General features: G+C 50.1%; 2 protein-coding genes across 4 annotated transcripts in view; one reads left to right on the forward strand and one right to left on the reverse strand.

The window, feature by feature from the left end:
• SETX (senataxin) overlaps window positions 1–3,465 on the forward strand; it is a 26,641-nt gene extending 23,176 nt beyond the window's left edge. For 2 of the 3 annotated variants that reach the window (XM_015644858.2, XM_015644857.3), the window contains one exon: window positions 531–1,358. In XM_015644858.2, the coding sequence (XP_015500344.1) occupies window positions 531–1,358 (828 nt within the window). Of the gene's footprint in view, window positions 1–530 lie in introns of all 3 variants that reach the window. The other variant, XM_015644856.1, reaches the window with a different exon arrangement.
• A 5,043-nt stretch (window positions 3,466–8,508) lies between these two features.
• The window catches only part of NTNG2 (netrin G2), a 46,643-nt gene continuing 30,514 nt past the window's right edge, over window positions 8,509–24,637 (reverse strand). Inside the window, 10 exon segments of the mRNA XM_033518345.1 lie at window positions 8,509–9,635; window positions 9,949–10,083; window positions 10,671–10,838; window positions 12,386–12,460; window positions 12,913–12,978; window positions 13,659–13,679; window positions 16,565–16,693; window positions 18,679–18,825; window positions 20,697–20,723; window positions 22,413–22,585. Coding sequence (XP_033374236.1) covers window positions 9,412–9,635; window positions 9,949–10,083; window positions 10,671–10,838; window positions 12,386–12,460; window positions 12,913–12,978; window positions 13,659–13,679; window positions 16,565–16,693; window positions 18,679–18,825; window positions 20,697–20,723; window positions 22,413–22,585 — 1,165 coding nt within the window. The 3' untranslated portion in view covers window positions 8,509–9,411.

Genomic DNA, 24,637 nt, shown 5'->3' on the forward strand with positions numbered 1-24,637 from the left:
TGGTAGGTGCAGTGGGCTGCAGACACTCATGGTAGGTGCAGTGGGCTGCAGACACTCATGGTAGGTGCAGTGGGCTCTGTGAGCCCCCCCTGAAGGCTGGGGGACTGAGCACCATCCTCAGAGGGCTCCAATCTGTGCAAGAATAAACTTTGTGTCTCGGGCAGTCCTGGATTTTTGTGCTTTTCCCGGGGAGGGGGTGGAGGGGTGGGGGGTTAATTGGCCGCTAGGGGGCGCTGAAGCCGCGCGCCTGAGAGGGAAACCCCTGGAAATTAAAAATTGGTCATTTTTGGGAGTTCTGGTGGTTCAAAGTGCCTTCCCTGTGTTACAGCAGCCAGAGTGTCTGTTGCTGTATTGCACCTGAAACATCAGATTCTTCCATTCCAGAAGGAACATAACAGTGGTTTCCATGACAGTTGTGTCAGGTACCTTGATTAAAGAGGTTGTGCATCCTCTGACACCTCTGTCCATTTGTGTTGATTTCTTGCTGGTAACAGGGTGTTCTTTTTGTTTTTCTTTTTTTTTTTTTAAAGGAAGATAAAAACTGGAATCACTTGATTCAGGATGCTCAGAAAAGAGGTGCCATTATTAGGACAACAGAAAAAAATTACAAGAAAGAGGCTCTGAGGATTTTGAAGCTCAGGCCACCAGGGCAGCCCCCAGCCAAAGGAGGGACGATGACATCTCCTGTGCTGCAGGCTGGTTCTTCCAGTGGCAAGAGGAGCGAGCCTGGAAATTCTGGGAACAGCCCACAGGAACTTGCTGCTGGCCCTGGCCATGCAGTGCCCCAAGGAAGCCGAGGGCCCACACAGCCTGCAGTGGCTGCAGCTGCAGATTCCAGGAGGGGCAGTGCCCCTGCATCTGGGGCAGCTCCAGCTGCAGATTCCAGGAGGGGCAGTGCCCCTGCATCCATGGGGGCTGCAGCACTTGCTGCCATTCCAGAGAAACCACGGGACCCAAGGCTGGCAAGCCTGGCCAGTCGAACTGAAGCCAAAGGCACGGAGCAGCCCTCGAGAGATGGCCATCGGTCAGCCCAGAGCAATCCAGGATCAACACCACAGCAAGGCCTGGATGTGTCCTCAGCTGCCAGGGATCACATTTGCAGAACAGAAAATGCCAAGAAGGCCCAGCAAACAGCAGGACAGTGCAGTTTGCTTCCCACAGCCCCTCACACAGCTCAGCACGAGTGTGACTGGAGAGCAGCTGTGTCCAAAAGCGGTTCCAAAGCTCCCAGTGAAGGAGGTCAGAGCAGAAGCCATGAGTGGAACAAAGACTCTCGTGGTTTACCAAGGAGACCATCCCAGGAATCACCAGAGAACACAGAATCAAGCTCTGCCAAGAGAAGAAAGATTTTTCCCTGACTTTACTATCTGCTCATTACCAAAAATCTATTCCCAGATTTCTGTCTAGCAAGGACTCTGTTTTAAATTATTTAGCACAGCTGGAACTCCCTTATATTGATACCACTACTGTCAGTAGATCTCTTTCCCATCCTGTCCCTAATTGTGAAGGGATTTAATACCTGACAGATGGTACCTTTGAGGTTTTGAAAAGAGAAGTTGGGTAGCTGCATTGCTTGGAAGAGCAGTGGGTTTAGTTATCTAGGAAGCTGAGGTTGTAAATGTTTAACAGTGTATATTTGTACAGTATACAGAATTATTTTAAGATTTTTGGCAAATACGTAGCTTCTTGTTTCCTTGTGTAAATGCTAATTTCTTAGAGATGTAATTTTTTATGAAGAACCAGAGTAAAGCAAAAACAAAACCCAACAACCCAACCCCAATATCCAAAAGACAGACTTCTTTTCCCTTTGCACTAATATATCTAATTTATTTCATGGCAAAACTGAATGTTGAAAATGTGGTAGCAGTGGTTCTTGCTCATGCTCCACTACTGCCTAAGGGAAGAGTGAGGCAGATGTACATTGGTTAAATGGAGAGAATTCTACTTATTTTGTATATTTTATTGCCTGTTTTTATAGGAACAGAAGAGTTTTTGTTTATACAAACGTGCCTTGAGTTTTGCTCTTGCTGCTGCTTTATCAGTTGGGATCCCTTTCTTGTTGCAGTGGCAATAATCTGCAGATTAAAACCTGTGAGGTCTCTTTGGTCCCATTGTGTGTCCTTGTGAGGAGGAATCAACAGCACTGTGGAATCTTGGTCCAAGATCTAGTTAACACTTATTGCTAATATCACTTGAGTTTCTTTGTATGGAGCTTTTGGAGATCTACAGGGATAAAAAGGGCAGATAGTTCTTTGTAGGTGTTACTGCTGGATTCTTTCCACTGTGCTGATGAAGAATATGCAGCCAGGAAAAGAGGATGGCGAAAAAACAAATTCTTTTTAAGAAAACCTTCCTCACATCATAACATTTCTCAATAAAAGTGGAATTATTTCTACTAGGAATTCCTTTGGGTCACTGTGAAATATCACTTTGTTTTCTGGAGCTTGTGTGTCTTGGGAGGTGAAGAGCAGCATTTTACATGCACTGAGTTTTGTGTGGAGTTAACTGAGAGTGCAGGTCTCAGGGAATGCAGGAGCTGCAGGGTTGGTACCAGTTGGGTGCAGGGAGTGAGCCAGGTTGTGCCATCTCCAGGTGTGTGTTCAGGGACAGCCTGAAGCAGGGAATGTCCTGCTGTCCCTTGTCACAGCGTTGTGGCAGTGGCTTTGCTGGAACAAGTGAGCCACAGTTTAGCTGTGATCTTCAGTTCCATTTTCATTACTGCAGGGATAATTCCAGCTTTGTCCTTTGAACCCACTGCCAGGCAGGGCTGTGTGGTCCAGCTCAGGGAGACACCAGTGCCTTACTCTGCCAAGCACCAGGTGCTGCTTCAGGCTGTAATTGCCAGGAAGACTCATCCCTAATGCATCCAAGCCCAGAACAAACGTGCTTTACTGGTAGGTCTGCCTTGGAGGTGTGTGGGGAGGCTTTTATTGCTGGCTGGGCCTGTCCAGCTCATTGTGCTGTGCAGGACTGAGTGTTTCAATGTAATGGGGAGAATCTGAGAGATCCCTGTGAGGTGAGATCAGCATCTGTGCATTGTTCAGCTTTAGTTATTTGTTATGTTGCATTCTGAATCCTTCAGAGATCCCTGACTCCTCCTGGCAGCCCTGTGTGCTCCTCTCCAGCTGCTGTGACTCTTAGGAGGCTGCTGAGTGACTCTGACCTTAACACACTGGACATTTCAGTCACTCCCCATCACAGACTCCATACCCTTTGTCTTATTTCCCTTTATGTTAATAGGAACATTTAAAAGCTGTCATTTTCCAGGCCCCTCAGCTCTTGTTGGCAGAGCTGTGCTGCCCTGCCTGCTGTTTGTACTTAGCACATTAAGAGGCTGCTGCTCTGGAAACCCCACGGCTGTGCAAGCCATTTCGGACTGTCTTGATGTAAATAAAGTGAAGCTGGCAACAAAGTGAATGAGGGAATGCTTTTCTGGTTATTAAATACAATTTGGTCACAAGAATATTTCTGTCAAACTTTTCTTCTGGTTTTCTTTCTCCATAGTCTGCGTTTCAGAACATGTTCTGAGAGCAGTATTTGCCACATGCTGGAAGGAGTTTTGGTTCAACATTTCACTGCTGTTGTACTCTCTAATGCCTGTGTTTTTCCATAAATCATCTTTGAGGTGTGTTCAGTGGCTCAGACCTTTTTGCTGGTTTAATACTAGATTTATCTGACATCAGTTGTCGGTCTTCAGCAGCAGGTTATTGCTGCCATATCAGTCTGTATCATTAGTCCTGTATTTGTCAAATAAAAAAAATGCTTGGGTTATTGCACTTAGAACACTTTTCCCTCTTCACAAACCACTCAGAGTAGGTTTGTAGCTTTAGCTTTTTCTCCTGTTTATATCTGTAACATGGAAAACCAAGCAAAATCCAATCCAGAGCACACTTCTCACTGGCTCAAATCTGCAATGAGGAACAAATGAATCAAGCAGAATTTTCATAAATTTTCTGCTGTGTGGTACAAAGTGCTGAGTAGTGATGGGCAGTCAGTGTGCAAGCTGTCAGTAGAGACCTGCTATAGTTACTCATAACTCCTCAGAGCTGGTGGCCTTTGGAGGAGGCTTTTCAGTGATTACTGAGTGTTAAAAGTTGAAAAAGTCAGTAAAGAAACATTCTCAACACAACTTCATGTAAAACACTTTATTGGAGGTTGTGCCAAAACCCTTTGGAAGAAGCAGTATCCAGGTTTTTATAGAGAGGCTTCCATGCTGCTTCCAAGCTTGGAGCTTAACTCTCAGTGCAAAGCCAGTCCCCTCTGTGTTTTTGGGAAGGAAGAAATGCTGGACTATGTTTTGTGCAGGGGTTTTCAGAGCATGGAGGTTTATTTCATTTATTCTTTGTATACAAAATAGGCTTTGCAGTAAATGTGGGGTATAACTATGGTTATTCCTTTTTCCTTCGAGGTTTGCTGTAATTCTTTGTTTTCTGTGTCATTACTCCCAATCACGGTGATGTGAGAGCGCAGCAGGTCCCTGTCTGTTCTGTGTTCCTTAGGATCACTCTGCCCTGTGCTGTGCTGCCTTCCCAGCTATTCTGGGCTGTCTGTGGGGCAGCAGAGGGGAAAACCAGCAGTTTTCCAGGAACATTGTCCACTCTGGGAAGTGCAGGAGGGAGATGTTGGCTCCTTGGTGGGTGCTGAGAGCTGGAGATGCCACTGGATTGTGCTTGGCTTTCACAAGAGCTGTGCCAGGCTTCTGTGGGGATGTGAGGGACATCAGCCTGTCCTTGCCTCTCCATTCTCACTCCCAGTGCTGGTGGGACCGTGAGTTCTTACAGTGCTGTCTCCTGGGGCAGCCAAGTGCCACAGCTAATTAGCAGCTGGGTCTAATGAGTGGTGGTGCAGGAGCTGGGAGCCAGGGCTGCAGGCTGGCAAGGCACTTCTCCCCCTGCTAATCCATGGAATGGGAATAACCCCCACCCCTGCTACATTGACGTGGGGGAAGCACAGAGCAGCCTGGGCTTCCAGAGCAATGCAGATCTTGTGACCAAATGCATCAGCTGGGGCCAAGCAACATTCCTGGTCAACAGCTGAAAAATAACATGGAACCCCAGTAATTCCAGAGCCGACTTGCTTTTTGGCAGTCTCTGGAACATGGTGAGAAGTCAGAGACCAGAGGAGCCAAAACCAGAGCTGGGCTGTTCATTCACAGCAATCCCATGGATGAGCAGAACCATGGTCCTAAAAATGCAAGACGCTCTCTCCATTGTGCATGAATAAATGATGGATGAAATGACCGCTGGATTGTAAACGGAATTTATAATGTTAATGATATAATACAGTCTCTTGCCACAACGGGTCTCCTTTCTTGTCTTTTTAAGCTGCTTGGAAAGGAGCCCAGTGCCTTTTCCTTTAGTGCAAATAAATGTAAGCTAAGCAGCCTTGTACATCGAATATCACTGCCTTGAGACCTCCTGGCCATATGTACCTGTCTGCTGCTTTTGCCACCAACTCCCAGGAAAAGTGTGATAGAAATGAAGACACCACATTAGGTGTGGTATTGGCAAAACAGAGAAAACCTGATTTTGTAGTCTGGTGCAGTTGTGTAACATTGCCACTGATTTCACTGTTACATGAAGCAGGAACTCCCTTTGCTACAGAGAAACCTCATCTTTCCCCTCTGTTTTAACCCCTGGAGTGGCACAGAGTGGGGTCAGGATGGAGCTTTTGGAGCCAGCTATTGCTGCTGGCACTTATGTCTTGGGGATGAGTGGGTTTAGGCTTTCCTCATGCATTTTCCCTGCAATGAAACTTACTACAACAGCTCGAGAATCAAAATGCCAAAGGAGCCTTCAGGAGGGTCTGAAGCTTTTCTCTACATCTCAAATCAGGCTGTGATTTTTAGCCACATTCTGTGTGATCATGGCCAAACTCTCCAGTTCACAGCCAAAAGGGCTGAGAAGATGTGGATATAAAGCTCTTCAAAAACCAGCTCTGCTCTTATTTCTGAGCAAGAACACTCAGCTCCTCCTTTATACTTTGTTTTATTTACATTTGAGGCTTCTCTTGAAAGCCAATTACAGAGCAGAACAGGGCAGTGAGACCATTTCATTCCCATTAAAAAGTGTTGGTTCTTCTGCTCCTCCAGCCTCTGCAGGGCTCCTTACGAATCACTTGCAGATGAGATGTCTGCTACTTTAAAAAACAAAATAACATACCTGGCAACTGCCAATGGAATTCCTTCCCCCATCTTGTCTCCAGCTCCCAGGAACTGTAGTTTCAACATTTCACCTAGCAAGTGAGCAAATGTGCAGCAGGAAGATTTTCTTGCCTTGGGGCTTTTGTTTGTTTAGATTTGTCAGAACTCTAAATAGTTAAAACCAGAGTAGAATTTGAGGTAAACAAGAAAAATCAAAAGCTCTACTTGTGCTGTTTGGAGAGGTCACTTTTTGCAGACAGAAGTGTAATTTAAAAACTTTCCCAAACTAATCAAATGCCGCTGACAGGATGCACATGGAACCTCTTGAAAGAGCATAAGTGGCTTTTCTCAGAAAGAGAAGTACCTTTTGGGTAACCTTTCCACAAGTAAAGTATCGAGCTCATTGGACAACTTCTCCCATTTGGAAGCATTAATTGATGTACAAAACTTCTGTCGTAAAGAAGATGAACTTTGGGATCTGTGGGTACTTGCACTGATGGTTTCTCTGTGTTATTTCAATAATGCTCTGTTCTCTTTGTGCAGACACCCGTGCTAACAGATGTCTGCAGTTAACGAGTCTTCAGTGCTGAAGCTTTCAGAAGTTTTAAATTGTTTTCTTGAATACTAAATGTAAGTTTTGTGTGATTTTCTTCTCTGCCTTGCAGTGGCTTGCATTGTGTGATGCCAAGTCCTACAGCACATGTGACTATTGTGTGACTCTAAAACCCCAAAGCCCAACAGCCAATACCCAACCAACCAAGAGTAAAGCCCCAAACCTAGAAAGGCAGAAATATAGTTTTCAGCAGCCTTCATTCCTGAACTGGTCTGAGCTTTGTTGTGCCCTTCTGAGGTTATTTTCTACAGGAATTTGGTGCTGCTGCTTGGCACGTTCCTGCAATAAAATGGTGTATTTGCAGGGAATCTGCTGGGCGCAGTTTGTCTGGCTTTATGAAGTAGTAAATTTTCTGTAGCTTAATCTAATATTCTAGAGAAAAACAGTAGTGCAGGGAAAGGAGAATGTAGCTTCATCCTCCAGAAGTGCCATTAGAGGTCTTGATCTTGTTACAGTCTTTGCTATTACTTGTAAGAACAGTAAAATATGAGGATTTAAGGTCTGCTGCAGTCAGAAAGCACAAAGAAAAGAGTGAGTGTCAATAGCAACAGAGAGCACCCAACTGTGCTGGAACCAGGGAGGCAATGCTGGGCCAGCCCACTGCCTCAAGGATCAAATCAGGGTGAGTTGAACCCTCTTTTACTTTATGGTGGATTAGCTAAACCCTGTGCTCTGCCTCTGTGATGTCAAATCCTGCTCAGAATGTGTGTTCCTCTTTGAGGTGACAACATCCATCCTGCACCTTCACTTGTGCTTTTCTGTCCTTTTCCAAAGCACAGGCTCGCTGTCCCCTCTCCGTGGAGGTGGCTGGGTTTTGGTGGCACTGGCTGAGTGCTCAGTATCCAGAGTTAGGACTGGAAGATGCTGTGGGTTCTTGCACTTTTGAAACATGGGCTGCTCCAGGCATCCCTGAGCAGGATGGGCTGTGGGGACAGGGCCATGGAGAGAAGGTGTTGGAACAGAGCAGAAGATGACAGAGAAGCTCTCAGAGAACAGCTCCACTCAGGTGTCATTTCCAGGACACCAGACCTGGAAATACCAGTGGGGCTGAAGCCTGAATGATGTGGGGCTCCTGGGCCAGCCCTGGGAGTGTCACAGAACTGGGATTGGGACCAAGGCTGCTCACCTGTCAAAGAAATCAGCCTAGAACTGAACAAGCTGGACTTGGGGGTGCCCCCATCTTCTAAGCCTGCACTCAATCATCTCCTGGCTTGGTAAGCACTAGAGCTCTTGTGTTTATGACATTCCCATTGATCTGAGTTCCTTCCTCTTGTCTCTGGTTTCTCCTGCCCTCATTTATGTGCTTGACTGTAAATGTCTCCTCAGACAGGAGCATGTTGATGAGCCTTAATGAGTTAATATAATCCCCATGAGCTCTATATTGCTGCTTAAAAATACTGGCTGTGGTTGCTTAAAAATACAGCATTTTCTGCAAAGATACATCATGGCAACAGCTGGAGGGGACTGCAGTGGGGTTGGGACAACTGAGGTCCCCATGGAGAAGCATCCCTGCACTAGCCAGCCTTTTCCTGCTGCAGGCTCATTTGGAAATGGCCTTTTCACACAAGACCAGTGCTTAATATATCACTCAGGCTTTGCTCATTGTCTACAGTTAGTAATCTAACCTAGGCTCAGCGAAGTAATTAGGAGAAATAATTAACAGCTCTCAGTGATGAGGCTACCTCTCCCTCCCCTCTCCCTCACCATGTGGTGCACCTTGGTAGTAACTGAGAAAACACAGGAGGACATTGCAAATCAAAAAATAAGTATTTACCTGTAATTAACTGTGCACACAAAAAATAAAACATGGTGATCAAGCAGCCATTAATAGTTGCTTTACTGGAGGAGGATACACCAGAATCAAATGCTCATGGTAAAATGTCCCTTTAGGTCGTGGTTCTGGTTCTGTTCTAACATTTAATCCAAATAAAAATAAGTCTCTACCAAAAGAAGTATTTGACCCGTACACCATACGGACATGTGTGGATAAGACACTGCACTCCTCACGTTCCAAATGCCTCATGGCCCCTGTGTTCTCCATAAGTGCAAGAAAACAAAACCCAGCCATGAAAATACAAAATCAATGCAGCAACTACAGTTGTAGGCAACAGTATGTGCGTGGCCAGGCCAGGCCCGTGGTGGGATGTGGGACTATGCAGCAGGGATGGACCAGAGTCCCCTCTCCCCTCCCTCCTGTCCCCTGCTCCTTGTGTGCTGGGGCTCTGCAGTTGTCATCACAGGCTCTTCTAAAACAGATGCCAAGAGCAGGGAAAATAAAAACAACACCCCAGCCTATACCAAAGTAAATATAGTAATAATAAAAAAAACATCCCTTGGATGGCGGCACTGTTTGCCCAGAGACCCGGCGACCCTGGCCCCGGCAGAGCAGGACAGAGTCACTGTGTGCAGGACTGGCCATGTCCCACACAGGCTGCTGCTGTCCCCGTGTCACCGGGCTGGGACACCGGGCTGGGACACCGGGCAGGAGCCAGCACCGGGCTCCCTGTGTACCTCTCTGCTTGGAAAGTGGACCGAAAGACGCTGTGCAAGTCCTAGCGTGAAGGAAGGCGGAGGAGGCGGTGGGGACGGCCACCTGTCACCTCAGTGTCCCCAGGTCCCTGGGGTGACACGCCCGGGCTGGGCTCCCTGTGCAGCCTCAGAGGTCCACCCAGCCTCGCAGCTGCAGGGCGAGCACCCCCAGGGCCACGGTGGCCAGGCTGCCGCCGGCACCGGGAGCACTGTCACAGTCCTTTTTGTCCACTTCACACCGGGACTGCTGGCACAGGACGCCCTTGAAGCCCACGGGGCAGATGCAGCGCTGGTTCTGGTAGCAGGTGCCGCCGTTCTGGCAGAGCAGGAGCTCATCGTCGCAGACATTGGCTGCAGGGGGAGAGGTGTAGATGTTACCCTGCAGTGTGTTAAACCCCTTGGCTGCAGCAGGAACTACATTTTAGCTCCTAGGAGTGAAATTATCCAGCCCTCCCAGTGCTAGAGCAGTTCCAAGGCCAGCAGAATGCAGTGGAAGGGTGCAAACTCTGTGGCCAAAGCTACAAAGTAATTTTAGATTTGGGAGGAATGGCTGGAATCTGCTCACCCTGAACCCCGACCATCATGGGGGACCCAAAGCAGCAGTGCTGGAGATCCTGTCCCTGTTTGGAGCCGTCCCACAGCTCCGTGGCCCTGCAGTACTCACGGAAGCAGCCCTGTCTCCAGTAGTAGTTGGGCAGGCAGTCGTCACACTTGGGCCCTGTGGCACCTTCCCTGCACTCACAGTAGCCGGTCTCATTGCAGCGGTCGTGCATGGAGCCAATCTGGTTGCAGTTACATTCTGGCCAAAGACAAGGAGGTCAGAGCCCGTCCTGCCGGGGGTTCTGTGCCTGCAGTTCCCTGAGGGAGGGGCTGGGGGCTTTGGAAAAGTCTGGAGATGTGCTATGGAAGACAGCTTAGAGATCAAGGGGCTGGGAGGACACGTTGGCCTAAGAGGCCCCAACAGGGCAAACAGCCACGAGTGCAAAGGCCACCCCCTTTTGGAGCTGAGCCCTTCTGGCTGAGCAAGGCACCTGAATTCAGTCAGAAAGGCTTTTTACTGTGAGGGTGGGGAGGCCCACGGTTTGCCCAGAGAAGCTGTGGGTGCCTCATGCAAGTGTCCAAGGCCAGGCTGGATGGGGCTTGGAGCAACCTCATCTAGTGGAAGGTGTCCCTGCCCATGGCAGAGGGTGGAACTAAGCAGTTTTCAAACCAAACTGTTTGGTGATTCTGCGATAATTTTTAGGTTTTGTTTTCAGGGAAGAGATGCCCTGGCAGGCTGCAGAGACCATACCAGCTGCCATCCTTGCAGAGCATGCAGGTGGGCCCCACACCCTCCAGAGAGGGGCTGAATGAAGCGCAGTGAGGGCCCTGCCAGGCCGTGCTCACCTATGCAGACATTCTCGTCGTCCAGCTCGGCAGAGCTGTTGCGGTAGAAGCCCAGGCGGCAGTGCTGGCAGTGCTGGCCCCGTGTGTTGTGCTTGCAGCTCACACAGGTCACCACGTTGAGGAAGTCGATGTAGCTGCAGCGGTTGGAGTGGCCGTAGCACTCGCAGTCTGTGGAGGAGAGGAGGGGAGAGCTGGAGACACGGCCCTGGAGCACCTTCCCCCGTGCTGGAAGGAGGAGAGGAGCCACTGTGGAGGGAATGCCATGGCCACTGCCAGAGCAGGGCTGGGGTGAGCTGGGCAGGAGCAGGGCACACAGCTCTCCATCACCCCAGTAAAATTGGGCTGGAAATCACTCAGAGCAGGGTCAGGGTCTCTGTAATCCTGAGGTGTGGAGAGGCAGGAGCCAGCTCCTTGCAATCCCAGGACATGATTTCTTCCAGAAACTGCATAATTATGGGAGCAGGCAGTGGAGGGGAGTCAGATGTTAATTAAAGAGCCGCCTTGTTAATGAGCAGAGCTCTGTGCCTGGGTTTGGCTCTGAGGAGGCTGCAGGACCTGTGAGGAGCTGGGCTGGGGGGAAGAGCTCTGCCTGGCTGGGAAACAGAGGGGACTGGCCCATGGGATGGGCCTGGCAGAGGCTGCTCAAGTGGAGATGGAGCTGCTGCATGTCCAGGTAAAGCCTCACCTCTCCTTTTCCCCTCTCTATCTCAGCAGGTCCCTTCCTGTTCTGAAGGGTGGTGGCTCTCAGGTTAAACGTTTAAAATAAGCCTGTGCAAGGCAGTGTGGCTTGTGTGGGATCCTTCAACAGCTGGTGGACAGGTGTGTGAAGGTTTGAACCAGGGCTTGCCTGGCACAGCACAGCAAAGGCTGCTGGTGGGGAGGGAGATGTCACCATCACTGGGCCAAGTGCTCCTGTCCCCAGGGCTGACCTCTCTCAGCTGTGGGCACATGTTAGGAAACAACTGTTTGTGGGTGAATTTGTAGTCAGGGGGATTGGATTTTGTGCTTCTTGTGTTTGCTTTTTATGACCATGACTTGGGATGGTGACAGCCTTGCAGTGTCAGATCCAGGTGCTGGGTCTTACTGGGAGATTTTTATATAAATACATATATATATAAATGTGTGTGTGTTTGTGTGTGTTTATATGCAACTCAGGAGAAAAGGAGGGGACTTGTGGCCCAGCTGGCCTGGGCAGGAGGTTCCCAGGCAACAAGGGCAGGGGATAACATGAGCAGAAAGTCTCAGCCAGGTCTGAGCTTTCAGAGCCTTCAGAGAGAAGTTTGGAGCTGGGGTTTTGTTCCAAGCAGAACATGAAACATTCAAGGATGGCAGAGGGATGGCAGGGAAGGGTGTGGGTTGGCATGCACATGCGACTGGAGGAGGAGATGTGATCAATGACATGATGACCAAAGAAGAAGGAGCAGGGCAGAGGTTTCCCCATGGTTCACAGCTGCCTGAGGAGGAGCTGAGAGTCTCTTGTGATCTCTGTGAAATAACTTCTGCCTCATCAACTGATACCCAAAGAATTTCAGCTCAAATACTGCCTGCTGCAATTCCTAGGTGTTGTTTCAGACTACAGAAGCACTGCTACACACAGCCAACAGCTAACCACGACTCGGACAGACCCTCCCCACCTTCTCCACATCTGAATCTGCAGGACCACATCACCTGAGCAAGGCCAGGGAGCCCTGGAGCGCCGCCCTCCCTCCGCTTACCTTTGTACGTTTCAATGGGAGCCACTGGGCCAGAGTTTGGTTTGAGCCGGATGAGTTTTGAGCTCTTTGAGGATGCTTGAGAAAAATCAGAGAAAGGCTTTTTCTCACTGCTTAGCACCACCCCGTGTCCTCCCCTGCCACGAGAACAATACCGAGCCAAGCGCTGGCAGCACTGGCATCTATTTCTGCACCAGATAGCTGCTACATTTCTCCTCTTCTCCTCCCCTCCTCAAAGTCTGATGCATGAGAAACTCAATGCATTAATAACTCAACACACAACACTACTGCAGAGCTGGGAGGAGCTGCTCACATGTGCCCCCTTGATGAGTGGTGGCGTGGTTTGGGATAAGGATCTACAACTTACAAACCATTATCTACTGGCCACCGACTGGGGCCGATGGAGGTCACGCCCAAAAATCTGCGAGGAGGATGAATGCTATGGAGGTGGCATCTGGCAGGGGTTGCTACAGGGTCCTGCAGAGCAGGTGCTGCTCCAGCCTGGGCAGGATGTCCCCAGCAGCACGTACCTGTCTTTTTCCCGTGCTTCTTGCCTGCAGAGTGTGCTGTGCGCCCTGCTTTGCTCTTCGGAGTCGCTGCACCAGAGGATAGAACAGGTCTGAGAGCTGTGCTGGGGAGGGGGCTCCCAGGACCGTGTTCCCCACGTTTCCTCGGGGTGAAGGGCTGTCCCAGCAGGAATGGGGCTCCCTGGGGGTTGTGCTGCCAGCCAGACCCCTGTCCCACGCAGAATGACCCAGCACTGGGGGAAAAGGCCACCAAGCCTTGGGAGGTTTTGTGCTCTGGTGAGTCCAGTGAGGAGCAAGGCTGAGCAGCATTGAGTACCCACAGGGTATTTGGAAATGGGTTCTGGTTCCATTGGTTTTTTTTATGGAGCTTATGCCCTTGCAAGTGCTGTGGTGCTCAGGAGGGCTCTGTGTGGGCATTGCCAGCTCCAGACTCCTGTGTCAGTCACATCCTCACAGTGACAGTGGTGGCAGGAGGTGGTTCTGCTTCCCATGAGCTCAGCCATGGTCAGAGTGCATCCCTGAGGCTGCTGTGGTACCAGGGCCCTGCTGGTCTCCATGGCTTTCCTTGGCCCCAGACATGTCCAAAAAGACCCCCCTGGGGCTGGATGGGCAGAGCTGAGCTGAGCTGGACCCTCTGAGTAGGAGATTGTACAATGGGGGGTTGTGCTGAGGACAGCTGGTTGTCCTGGTCTGTGGCACTGAGGGAGAAACCTGCCCTGTCCCACCCTTGGGGACAGGCCTGCTCTTACCTCGCATGTTCTTGGGAGGGTCTGATGGCTTCGGCTTCTGTCCAAGTGCTGCTGGGTTTGGTGGGTCATCACAGGTGGCATCAGAGAGAACATCAGATTTAAAACAGATCCCCCCTGGTTTGCTTAGCAAGGTGTCAAGGGGACACTGGAAGCTCTAGGCAGGTGTCTAGGCTGGGTTGGTGAAACTGTAACTGGTTGAGGATGTGCTGAAGCAGGAAGGAGAGACAAAGCCTCCTCAAGGTTAGCATCTACAAGTGTGAAGAGAGACAGGAAAAATATTCCTAAGGGGAAGGTGTGGGAGCTGCTGGATGGCTGAGTGTTGGCAGGTGCTTCTGACACTGCCCAGGCACGGAGAGAAGCCAGATCTGCAGAGCCCTGTCAACACTTGCCCCTTGGTGTAGCTCTATCCCTTGTTACTGCATCAAAAGCAGCTCTGCCTCTCTGTGAGGCCAGACAGGCCTGGGGTGGATCTGCACAGGAGGGATGCTAAAGCCTACGGCTGGAACGAGCTACAGGAATCTCGTGTGGGAGAAGGGAGCTGAGCACCAAGGACAGCTACCAAAGCCTGTGTGTGCTGGGAGCCCTGAGCTGGAGAAGCTTCAGCCTCAACAGCCAGAGAGAAACCTCCCAGGGCTCCCACCTGGAGCACCTCAGGCAGTAACGTAGGAGACCTGAGAAAGGAAATGCATGAGAAGGATCTAAACAACTCTAAGCAGCACAGGCTATCCATTCAGAGGGTGATTCTGCTGCACAGACAGGCTCCAGCCTCGGGAGATGACAGCATTTCCATGATCCTCTCCATTCACCCCAGCAGCAAGCTGTGAACAATCCCTTCTACCACTCACCATCCTCATTGTTCATGTACACCACTAAACCCCGAGGCTCAATCCAGCCTCATTCCCAGCTGTGTGCTGGAACAGACAAGCCCCGAGCTCTTTCCTGAGCAGGAGAAGAGAGGCATGGAAAACACAGATCCAGAGCTAGAACTAAAGCATTCCCTGAGCTGGCAGGACCCAGCTCAGCCCCGTGGCTCCTACCTTGTGCTCCTGGGCCAGCCTTGGCCAGGGGAGAGCCCACCTGCAGCGGGGCAGCCGCCGACAAGCCGGGGTAGTCTTGCAGTGATCAAAGAGAAAACTGTGTTACTGGAGGAGCTGGTATCCCACGAGGAGCCCTGCAGCATTCCCACAGGGAGTCAGAGCCCCAAATCCAACACCCAGCCCTGTGCCAGAGGGGTCTTTAGACACCAGAGTCCTTGAGCTGTGAGGGGCAGTGTGTGCTGAGCTGTGTTAGCATCAGGATCCGAGCCACTGCCCTGCACCCCTCTGCTCTGAAATGCCAGCAGAGAAACAGCACACACACCTGGGATGGAGGCACCAAGCCCTGGTTTCCAATCCCAGCTTCCACACCCTCCTTCAGGCTCTCCTCACAAATACAAATGAAAGAATTTCCAACCACCGCAGAGAAGATGAACCAGCAAGAAATTTTATAGCTCACTTGTGTTTGGTTTCCCTGCAAACCCTCACCCCCACTGGCTCCATCCCCCTCCCCTCATTCTCAATATTGGTAACAATCTTCAGGTTTGCTAGAAAACAAATCAGGGACTAAAAATTTTAAAAGCCATATTATTAATTTCAAGCTCCAGTTGGGTAACATAAGGAGGAGGAGGGAAAAAATAAAAATCTCTTGATTCTTGCCAAGTTTCAAAGGACAAACCCAAGTAGGAGAGAAATGTGATTTCCCAGCCTCATCAAGGAGATGATAAACAATACAGAATAAAAAAGAAAAAAAAAAAAAGATTATTTTTTAATGACAAGCTCTAAGAGAAGGTGATAGACATTGTCCTTTTCAGCTGGAAAGTGGAAACCAATTGATATTAATATGGTGTTAAAGAGAATATGAAAAAATCCCTGTGCAAATTGGCAAGGGTTTAATTAGAGTCACAATAAAAAACAGCCCTGGAGGCATTTTGCTTTTTAGTCATTCACATACACCTCCACTCAATCGCATTTACAGAGCCAAGAAAATTATTAATGCTCATTATTCTGAGAACCTTTCCCTTTGTAGCTCTGGGCCATAATGGACAGTTTTACATTTTGGGAGGGGGAGAGAGACACATTTTGCCCCAGACCCACTTCATAAAATTGGGAAACGACGGTGGCTCTGATGGAAATTGCTGTTCTTGCTGGGCTTCTGAGGAAGAGGAATAAATTGAGCCAAGAAGTTACATTTCATAGCAAAAACCATGGGGGCAAAGAGCACTGGGGGAGAAACCTGGAAAAATCTTTCTCAAAACATAAAACATGGGATCCCTTTCCTGCAGGACCTCCCCAAAGCCAGGCTGTTGGTGCCCATTTTCAGCAGGGCTCAGGCTGGTCCTGCTTTTCCCAGAGGTGAACTGGCACTGCTGAGACTGCCATGAGCCAGAGGGAAGAAAATTGAAGCAAGAAAAAAGACATTAAAAAGGAAAAGTTTGGGGTTTTTGGTGGGTTTTTTTTTTTTGCTTATTTTGAACATGGGAAAAAAAATGTAACAAATGGCAGGGAAGAAGCTGACAGGCTTCAAGGAAGGCTTTGAAATAACAGAACTGCAGAAGGCAAAGGAGAAGAGCACTTAATTCATCCTCTAAGGGTAACTCTGTGATTTCTCTTCCTTCTACCCACTTTGGCAGCTTCCACTGCCTTCAGACCACAGCCCTTGCCCATGAGCTCATCCCTCTCTCCCCTCTCGCCGCACGACCGGGCACACAAAGCATCCTATGAGCACGACCACAGCTCCACCTTGACCACGAAAACACCACGAGCAGCCAAAGGAAGCAGATGTCTAGCAGCTCCATGCAACCCAGAGACAACCCAAATCTAATCTACTCCTCTAGCCTACGTGCCACGCTGCTTCTGCTGTGCTGCTACCCACTGGTGTGCGGAGGCACCGAGGAGAAGGGAAAAACACGTCGGGCTGGCTTTAAATACCTGATTTTTTCTGTGTTTCTGTCACGGGCACAGAGGCAGCAAACTCAGAGGCTGGTCTGATGATGCTTGCTTATGGTGGGAAGCAGAAATCCAGAGGGCAGAAGACAGTGTGTCAATTAGAGGGTGAAACAGAGCAGGGATGGGGCAGGGCTCTGGCAGGACTGGTTTAAATGTATGGCTATAAAGTGAGGAGGGATTTTAATGCTTCTAAAATTAAAAAGGGGGGTTACAAAGGAGTATCTCACTTTGGGATTCTGACCCTCCTTGGGGGTCACCTCCTGCAAATGGGTCCTACCAGGAGTTCCAAGGGTCTCCTCTTTCACAGTGTCTCCCTTGGGGCCCAGATGAATTAGATCTGCAGGCCCTTGGGAATGCCATGGTTTTAAAGAAATGCTTTCTGTTTTGCATGGAGGAGGAGGAGGAGGAACATCTCAGGCCAAAAGCAGATCAGAATTCATCTATGTCTTGATTCCCTATTGCTGGTCAAGGGCACACAGTGGACCTTTGGCATCAAACTCCTCGTTCTGCCCAGGTAAGAGTCACCACTCCCAGGAACACCATCCTGGGGTGGGACCTGGCTCAGATGGGGATCTGGATGGGGGTGAGGAGTGAGGAGCTCAGGCCTGGCTGTATCAAGCCAAAAACCTGGCAGCTGGGCTGCAATTTATTAATTTTGTCCCTTGCCATCAGCTGATGAAAGCATTAGGAAAAGATTTTCTCTGCCCTGGAAGCAGGTTTTGGAGAGGAATAAACCCTGTGATGTCTCTCAGGTCCCTCAGAGCAGCCTGGCAAGAGAGGTTACCCCAACCCCCCAGAGACACTGTCCTGCCTGTGCCAGACATGCCACAAAGGCAGAGCACTGCAAATCATACGAGAGACACACCAAGCAGCTACCCACACGAGCACAGTAAAAGAATAGCCCTAAAATGTCTCTACAGGTGAGCATGGATAAAAATCTGATGACCCCAAATGCATTGTGTGGATGTAGATGTGATCACCTGGCCCTGCTGGGGCTGTGGGGATGGGGTGAGCTCCTGCACAGCTACAGCATGGATCTGGGTAAGGAGCTCTTCCTAACAGAGCTGAGCCTTGCAATCTTTTTCCAGGGTCACTCCAACTCCATGGAAGTTGGACTTAAACCCTTGGCTCCCTGATTAACTCCTCAAGCAGGGTACTTCCATGAATATATCTATATTTGCATAAACATGCAATCAAGTTTCCTCATCCCTTTGACTGGCTTCTGGCAGCTCCCCCAGACAGACTGTTACTAACATGCTGTGGGTGTAAAACGTCCTCCTGGGAAATATCAGGCCCTGAAAGCATGGCAAAGGGAGGAATGCGTGTCTAATTCCCCCATGAGCAGCTTAAAAAAATGTCCTGCTGTTAAGTTTTATCTGCTCATTTCCAAAAGACAAGAAAAATGCTGTCTCTTTATTCATGGAGGGAGGGAAGGAGGAACCCCCAGAAAAAGGACAAAAGTTTTCCTGCACTGAGAGATTTCAGAAATTAGGAAAGGATGTTTCTGTCGTGTGTGTGAGCTCCTGCCCTGCGTGCTGCCAGGCTGCCAGGACAGCGGCCACCTGGGGAATGCTGGAATTCTGCCCTAGGAAAACTGCAGCTGCAGTACATCCATGAGTTTGGACACAGGGATTTGGTGCAGGATTGGGACAACCAGCAAGGACAGAGCAAAATCTGTAGGCTGCTCTGAGTCTAGTGTCAAGTGGCAGGAGGTCAGAGATAGAGAGGGATGGGGTATAATTCCCCCCTCCTTCCAGAGAAATATGTGGCTTAAAAATTTATTATGGATCAGAAAAGTCTTCATTGCTTTCCTGCCCTGCCTTGTCATGGAGCTGTGAGAACATCTCTGACAACAGCAAACCAGGGCTGCCTGGTGGCTGGGGGAAGTGAACCAAGTCTGGGTGATTTTTATCCATGTCCCTTTATCGTCCTACAGAGCAGAGATCCATGGCTACAGACACACGTCCACGACACAGAAAGAGGAGCCTGGGAGCAGAGTCCTGGCTTCTGAGCAGAGCAGGGAGCATGGCACCCACCTGGCTGGGTGGTGGTGGCTGGTATGGGGGTGCTGCTGATGGTTGTGGTGGTTGTGGTGGTGGTTGAGGTGATGGTGGTGGTTTTTGCGGTGGTGGTTTTTGCGGTGGTGGTTTTTGCGGTGTTTATGCGCTGTGGTCGCTCGTACGCTGACAAGCAAAGAGAAGAGTTGGGAGACACTTACTGGGGGGAATGGTGGGTTGTTTCCATGCCACTGAGGCACCCATGAGGCTGCTGCTGCTGGGCTGAACTGGTGACCGATTTCTCAGCACAGTCACAAGTGGGGCACTGGCAGGATTAAGGCGTCAGCGGCTCGATGACGCTGTGCACAGCGGGGATGTGTGTGTGTGTGTGAGCAGGGGCTGCAGGCTGGGGCTGTATCAGCTTACTCTGTTGGTGCAGATATTGGCTTAAATGCTTACAGCTCAATCATAAACTAATTGCCAATTAAGCTGAAAAGGGGAGATGAAGACACATCTGGGCAGGGACGGGGTGAGGAGCAGGCGGGAGGTGTCAAGGAGCCCCCAGGCCAAGCTGTGCTCCCACTGCCTGGTGCCCACATGCCCAGCTGTGCTCCTTGCCCAGCTCCATTCCCTGCTGCCACCCCTCACCAAACCACCTGGCACCATCAAAGCCACCCAGGACCATTGGCACGTGGTTTTTTCAGTGACACCCTTCAAATTTCAGGATGGCTGGGGGTCAGCGGAGCACCCCACTGCTCCCCACAACATCCCAGACTAAAATAACACTGAGACACAAATTCCCACTGCTTAATTTACTTACACCTGCTGCCCTCCTGTCCTTGTTTGTCCCACTGCTTCATGCAGATTATCGTGCTAAATTTCATAATAGCCCTGAGCTAGTTTAAATACTTAATTTAGGTCACTTCTAGTCTCCTATGTGGGCTAAATAATCTCTCCTTAACTGGCCTTGGACATAAATCCCTCCTGTCCACCTCCTGCACATTGCTCCCAGCACCCTCCCGGCTTCTGCCCTGCAGAAAATCTTGGTGGGGAGTGTTTTCCAGGGAAACAAAAGTAGTGCTGAGGATGCCAAGCTTTGTAAATATGAGGAAAAAAAAGCTATCAAAATGGTTTTGTAAAGAAAGATGAAGAATATTTTGAACTGTTGAAACATTTAATTTTTAAATCCTAAATTACTTAAGGGAGACCTTTACTTTTTATTTGAAAATTTCAAACACTTAACTGCTAAAAACCTAAATACGGTTCATTTACCCAGAAAACCTGTCCTCCACTTTTCTATTAGGTGCATTTTTCTTAATTTTATTTGCATTTCCCTGAAATGATTCCTCCTCCAATTCTTCCCACTTGCCTGCAAACCAAAGAATTGATTATTCATCCAGCTCCCAGATTTGTTTCTTCTGGAGGGGCACTCCACCACAACATTCAAACCCAGGCGTCTGCTTACCCAAAACTCCAGGCTCTTTGATATCAAACTACCTCCAGCTTTTTTAAATAAGGATCTCTCTCCTGCCATCAATCTTGCAGCAGAAATCCCCGCTGAGCTCTGCTTTTGCTGCTGACACCTCACAGACATTTGTTCATCTACATACACGTGTACACGCAGATGTACACACACTCTAAATGTTTTTTTTATTGATAGCCCAAGGTGACCCAGTCTGGGTTCTGCACCAAATAATTCACACCCAGCTCCTTCTCACAGCAGAATTCTGCAGTACTGGGGGGCTAAGGAGGGGAGTTCACAGCGAGCACTGGTGATTTTGAAGAGTCTTTTTTTATTTCCTTTCCAGCTGCCATACTAACGAACCTCATGGGGGGAAACCATGCCAGAGGAAGAGGCAAAATGAGGCTGCTGAAGTCAGGGGAAGAAAATATAAGACTCTTTGACAGGACAGAAATTGAGGCACAATTATGGAAGACTTATTGCCTGGGAAATGATAATGGATAGAAAATAACTTTTTTTTTTTTTCCTAGTGACATCCACAAGAATCATGCACCGAGGTGTTAAATGCCAGCATTTCAGTCAGGGTTTTACTTACTGCCAAAGGCTGAGCCTGCAGCTGCACCTGGAAAAAACAAGAGGAAGCCCAGTCACTGGAAGCAGGACACCATCATAAGATCACACAGACACACAACATGGGACTGAAGAGCAGCTAATTAGTGGGGGCTTGCTCACAGGCACATCAGTTTGCTGCTACAGCTTAAAAGCTAGCTTTTGTCACAGCACAGAAACAGCCAGACAACGCTGCCTGGGCTCCTGGCATCTCAAGCCTTTCACCTGGGGAAGGAAAACCAGCGTGGTCCTTGCTGATGAGTTTTTCTGTTAACCATTTCCTTGGGCTGCTGCAAAAGCCCAGCAAGGGACAAACACAAAGGAGCACTGGGCTAAGGACAAGCTGCAGGGTCTGAACAGGGGACTGAAGAATCACAGAATGAACTAGGCTGGAAAAGACCTTTAAGATCATCTACTCCAACCTATGACCTTAACACCTCCTCAACAACTAAACCACGGCACTTAGTGCCACGTCCAGTCTTTTTTTAAACATATTTACGGGCCTTCCTGCTGTAACACGTGGGTGAATCATGGAAAGCCTCAGCTCTGCGTGAAGATAAAGCACAGTGATGGAAGAGGTAGGACTACCAAGAGCAGAGGGCTTCAGAGAGCTGCCTCTGGGGCAGAGGATGTTGATGTGGGGAGGAGGAAGCAGTGGAGAGTCAGGGTGGGGAGGAGGAAGAAGACAGAGAGATGGGAAGAGAGATGAATGGGAGAAGGAAAAGCAGAGGAGAAAGAGAAATAGGAAGAGACACAAGGAATGGAGGGGAGGGAAAGAGAGAGAACAGCATGTCTGTGCCTGTCAACACCAGAAACTCTCCCAGGCTCCTTTGAAGCAATGCAGCCGCTTGGTGGGAGCTGACAAGCTCGTTCCCTTTCAAAGAATCTGCTCGTCTACCAGCCCTGGCACACACAAAACATTCCCGTCACGGCCTTCGGAGCCTGGATTTCAGCTTTGATCATCTTAAAGCACATAAATCTTTCAAAAAATTTGGGGGGAGGGAGAGAAAAAGATTCTCTTTGGTAATGCTCAAAGCTGCTGCTTGAAAGGCTGGAGTGGCTACTGTGGCTTCTTGACATTTAAACAAGTTTGCTAATGTGGAGTGGACAGGAACCCAGGAGGAACTGGTCCATCTGTGGTGTCTCCTGCCCCAGTTCCCTGCTCGGAGGATGGTGGGAACGCATCCTTCATCTCACCTGTGTGCTGCCTCTGTCAGCACCGTGTTCCAGCAGCAATTGCAGGAGGCTGGGGCTGCGCACGGGGACCACGGCTCGCGGCGCTTCCCAGGGACACCGGCAAGCACAGACAGGATACAGAGAGCAGGCAGCACTCCTGCAGCTGAGCAGAGCCAGTACAGAGCCCGTGGGCTGCTCTGCAGCCAGAGCTCTGCTGTGCTGATAATGCCTTTGTCAAAGGACAATAATTGCCTTTGCCCCGAAGCCGTGGTTATATCTTGGCCTAAGGTCATCATCCCTGTTCTTGACCATCATTTAGATTCATCACTCCTCTGCCAGCAGTCAACACATCACTTCTGCATCCACCAGATCCTCTTTCATTTCTCTGTGTACCAAGACAAGGGTCCTTTTGGAAAGCTGAGCATCCTGAACAGATTTGAGCTGGGGAAGCACAAGACGAGCACCCACTCCCATCTGTGGGTGCTGAGCAGCCCAGGGCAGGGCTGGTTCCCTGCAGGGTACTTACATGCATTGGGGGACCCATTGGGGAGAGGCAGGTAGGACCCTGCTCGCCAGGACCTGGAGCGAAAGTTCTTCTTGCACTTGCCACAGTCCTGGCCCGTGGTGTTGTGCTCACACTCGCACTGCAGGCTGCCCTCTTTGAAGGTGCACAGGTTGGCGTGGAGGTTGCATTTACATCTGGAGGAAGAAGACAGGGAAGAGCTGTCAGGTGTTCCTGCTGCTCCTCCTTGCTCCCAGTGTAGTGTTGAAAATGTGCTGAGGCTGGGCTGGTCACGCCTTCCCTGCTCCTCCTGCAGGTTTTTCTCACTAAACTCAGCAGTTTTCCCCAGGTATCTGGTGCTGGGGTTCAATGTCCACCTCCTCACCCCGGGCGGATCTGCAGCCTCTTGTCCAAGATGATACACTTCACTCCTGCTCTCTGACTGAGCAGCACAGGCTGTTTAATGGCCACTCAACATCTGCAGTTTCAGGAGTCACTCACATGTCAGGCTGCTACAGGAATCTGGGTAATTACCTCACATGGAGGCTTCTTTTACTTAGAGGCAGTCTCTGGCTTTGGATGGAGGAGCTGGGCCAACCCTGGTGGCACTCAGCCCTTGCCCCCTGTGCACTGTGCCAAAGCCAAGAGCGTTTTCTGCTGTGGTGTGAGGCTGCCCAGCACAAACCCTTTTCCCTACGTGCAGCACAGCCCCAGCCTGCTGCGACCAAAATAACACAGACAACAAGCCACCACCAGAATCCACCGGTTAGTCCCCGCCTCATCAGAGAAGGCAACAACTAAAAACGCTACTCAGCAATTTGCAAACATTAAGAAACTTTTAATGAGCTGTAGTGCAGTGTGCAGGGAATAATTATCTCTGTGCACAATAATTCCTGTTGCTCAGACTCCGAGGTGACTTGCGCAGAGCGCAGAGGCTGAGCCCATAACTCACACGTGGCTCTGGTGACTCCTGGGCCCGAGCTGAGGCCATCAGACAGAGACTTGGGGGACAAAAACATCTCATTTCATTCCAGACAGCCGATCCCTAGCACAGCCTGACAGTTTTCCCTGCTTTGTGCAATAATTTACACTCTCAGAAGCAGAAGCATTAGAAAACAGTAATGCTGTGCCTTCTGTGCAGGAGTGGAGAAGTCTGATGGGGCAGCGCTTCCTTTTACAGGGCCCAGGAGATGCAGCGCTGGGGGAATGAGCTGCCTGCAGAGAAGACAGAGGAAATGTGGCCTGCTGCTCCTTGTGCTCTGTCTGCACTGGGATAAACAGCCTGGATTAGGCTGGGAGCTGGGAGTCTGGGTGCTGGTGCTGCTCATGCCCCCTGTTCCTGGTGCCTCTCCCCCTCTCCCTTGGAGCCCCCAAAGAAGCTCCCCAGCCACCTGCCTGACCCTCTGAGACCACCTTTGCTGTGCTCTCCTCACACATGGCTGGATAAGCTGACCTCATGTATGATTTCTTTTTTCCCCCTCCCTCCCCTCCCTGTCCTTAATTCTAGCAAACCCCACTCAGAGGCTAAGCATAAGCTGTGTGAACAATCTCTCCCCGTCTTACAACCCTGCCCTGTGTCTGAGCAAGCAGAGGAGGGAATTCTGCAGCCTCTAAAAGGGAGGAAAGAAGAGAAGGTGGCCCAGGGAGCAGAGGCAGACATGCTCAGCACGCTCCACTCGAAACCGTGTGTGAGTGAGGGCTGGAGATGCCGTGTCACGGCTGAGAGCACTAACAGCCTCCAGCTCTGCTGCTCTGGGAGTGAGCCACGAGTCCCAGCAGCCAGGGGAGGGAAGTGGCTTTGGCTGGTATGTGCAGCCAGGAGGGATGCTGAATTTCAGATGCTGCAGGTCCCCTCTGGCTCTGGTGAGGAAGGATCTCTCTGAACTGTCCCAGCCCTTTGGCAGAGGCGCTGCCCAGCCCCAGGGTGTTGTGGAGCCTGGCTGTGAATTATTCAGTGACCACACGGTGTGGCCTCCTTCTCTCGCTTCAAGACGAGCAGACGAGAGCAAAGCAGGCAAGATAGTGGGTTAAAGCAGGTTAAAGCAGGGCAAAGCCTCACCACTGCTGCTCTGGGCCCTGCCTGAACAGAGTAACAGCTTCAGGAGCTGCAGCCCTCCCTCCTCCTCTGATGGCCTGGGGTAGCTCCAGGGCACAGCCTCAGCATCCAGCCTAGGGGAGTTTAGGAGCCCCAGGGGAGTAGGTACAAGGATGGAAGGGACTGTCACACCCCTTGACTTCCCTGAAGTTTG

This window comes from Parus major, chromosome 17 (assembly GCF_001522545.3).
Source record: "Parus major isolate Abel chromosome 17, Parus_major1.1, whole genome shotgun sequence".
Taxonomy (NCBI): Eukaryota; Metazoa; Chordata; class Aves; order Passeriformes; family Paridae; genus Parus; species Parus major.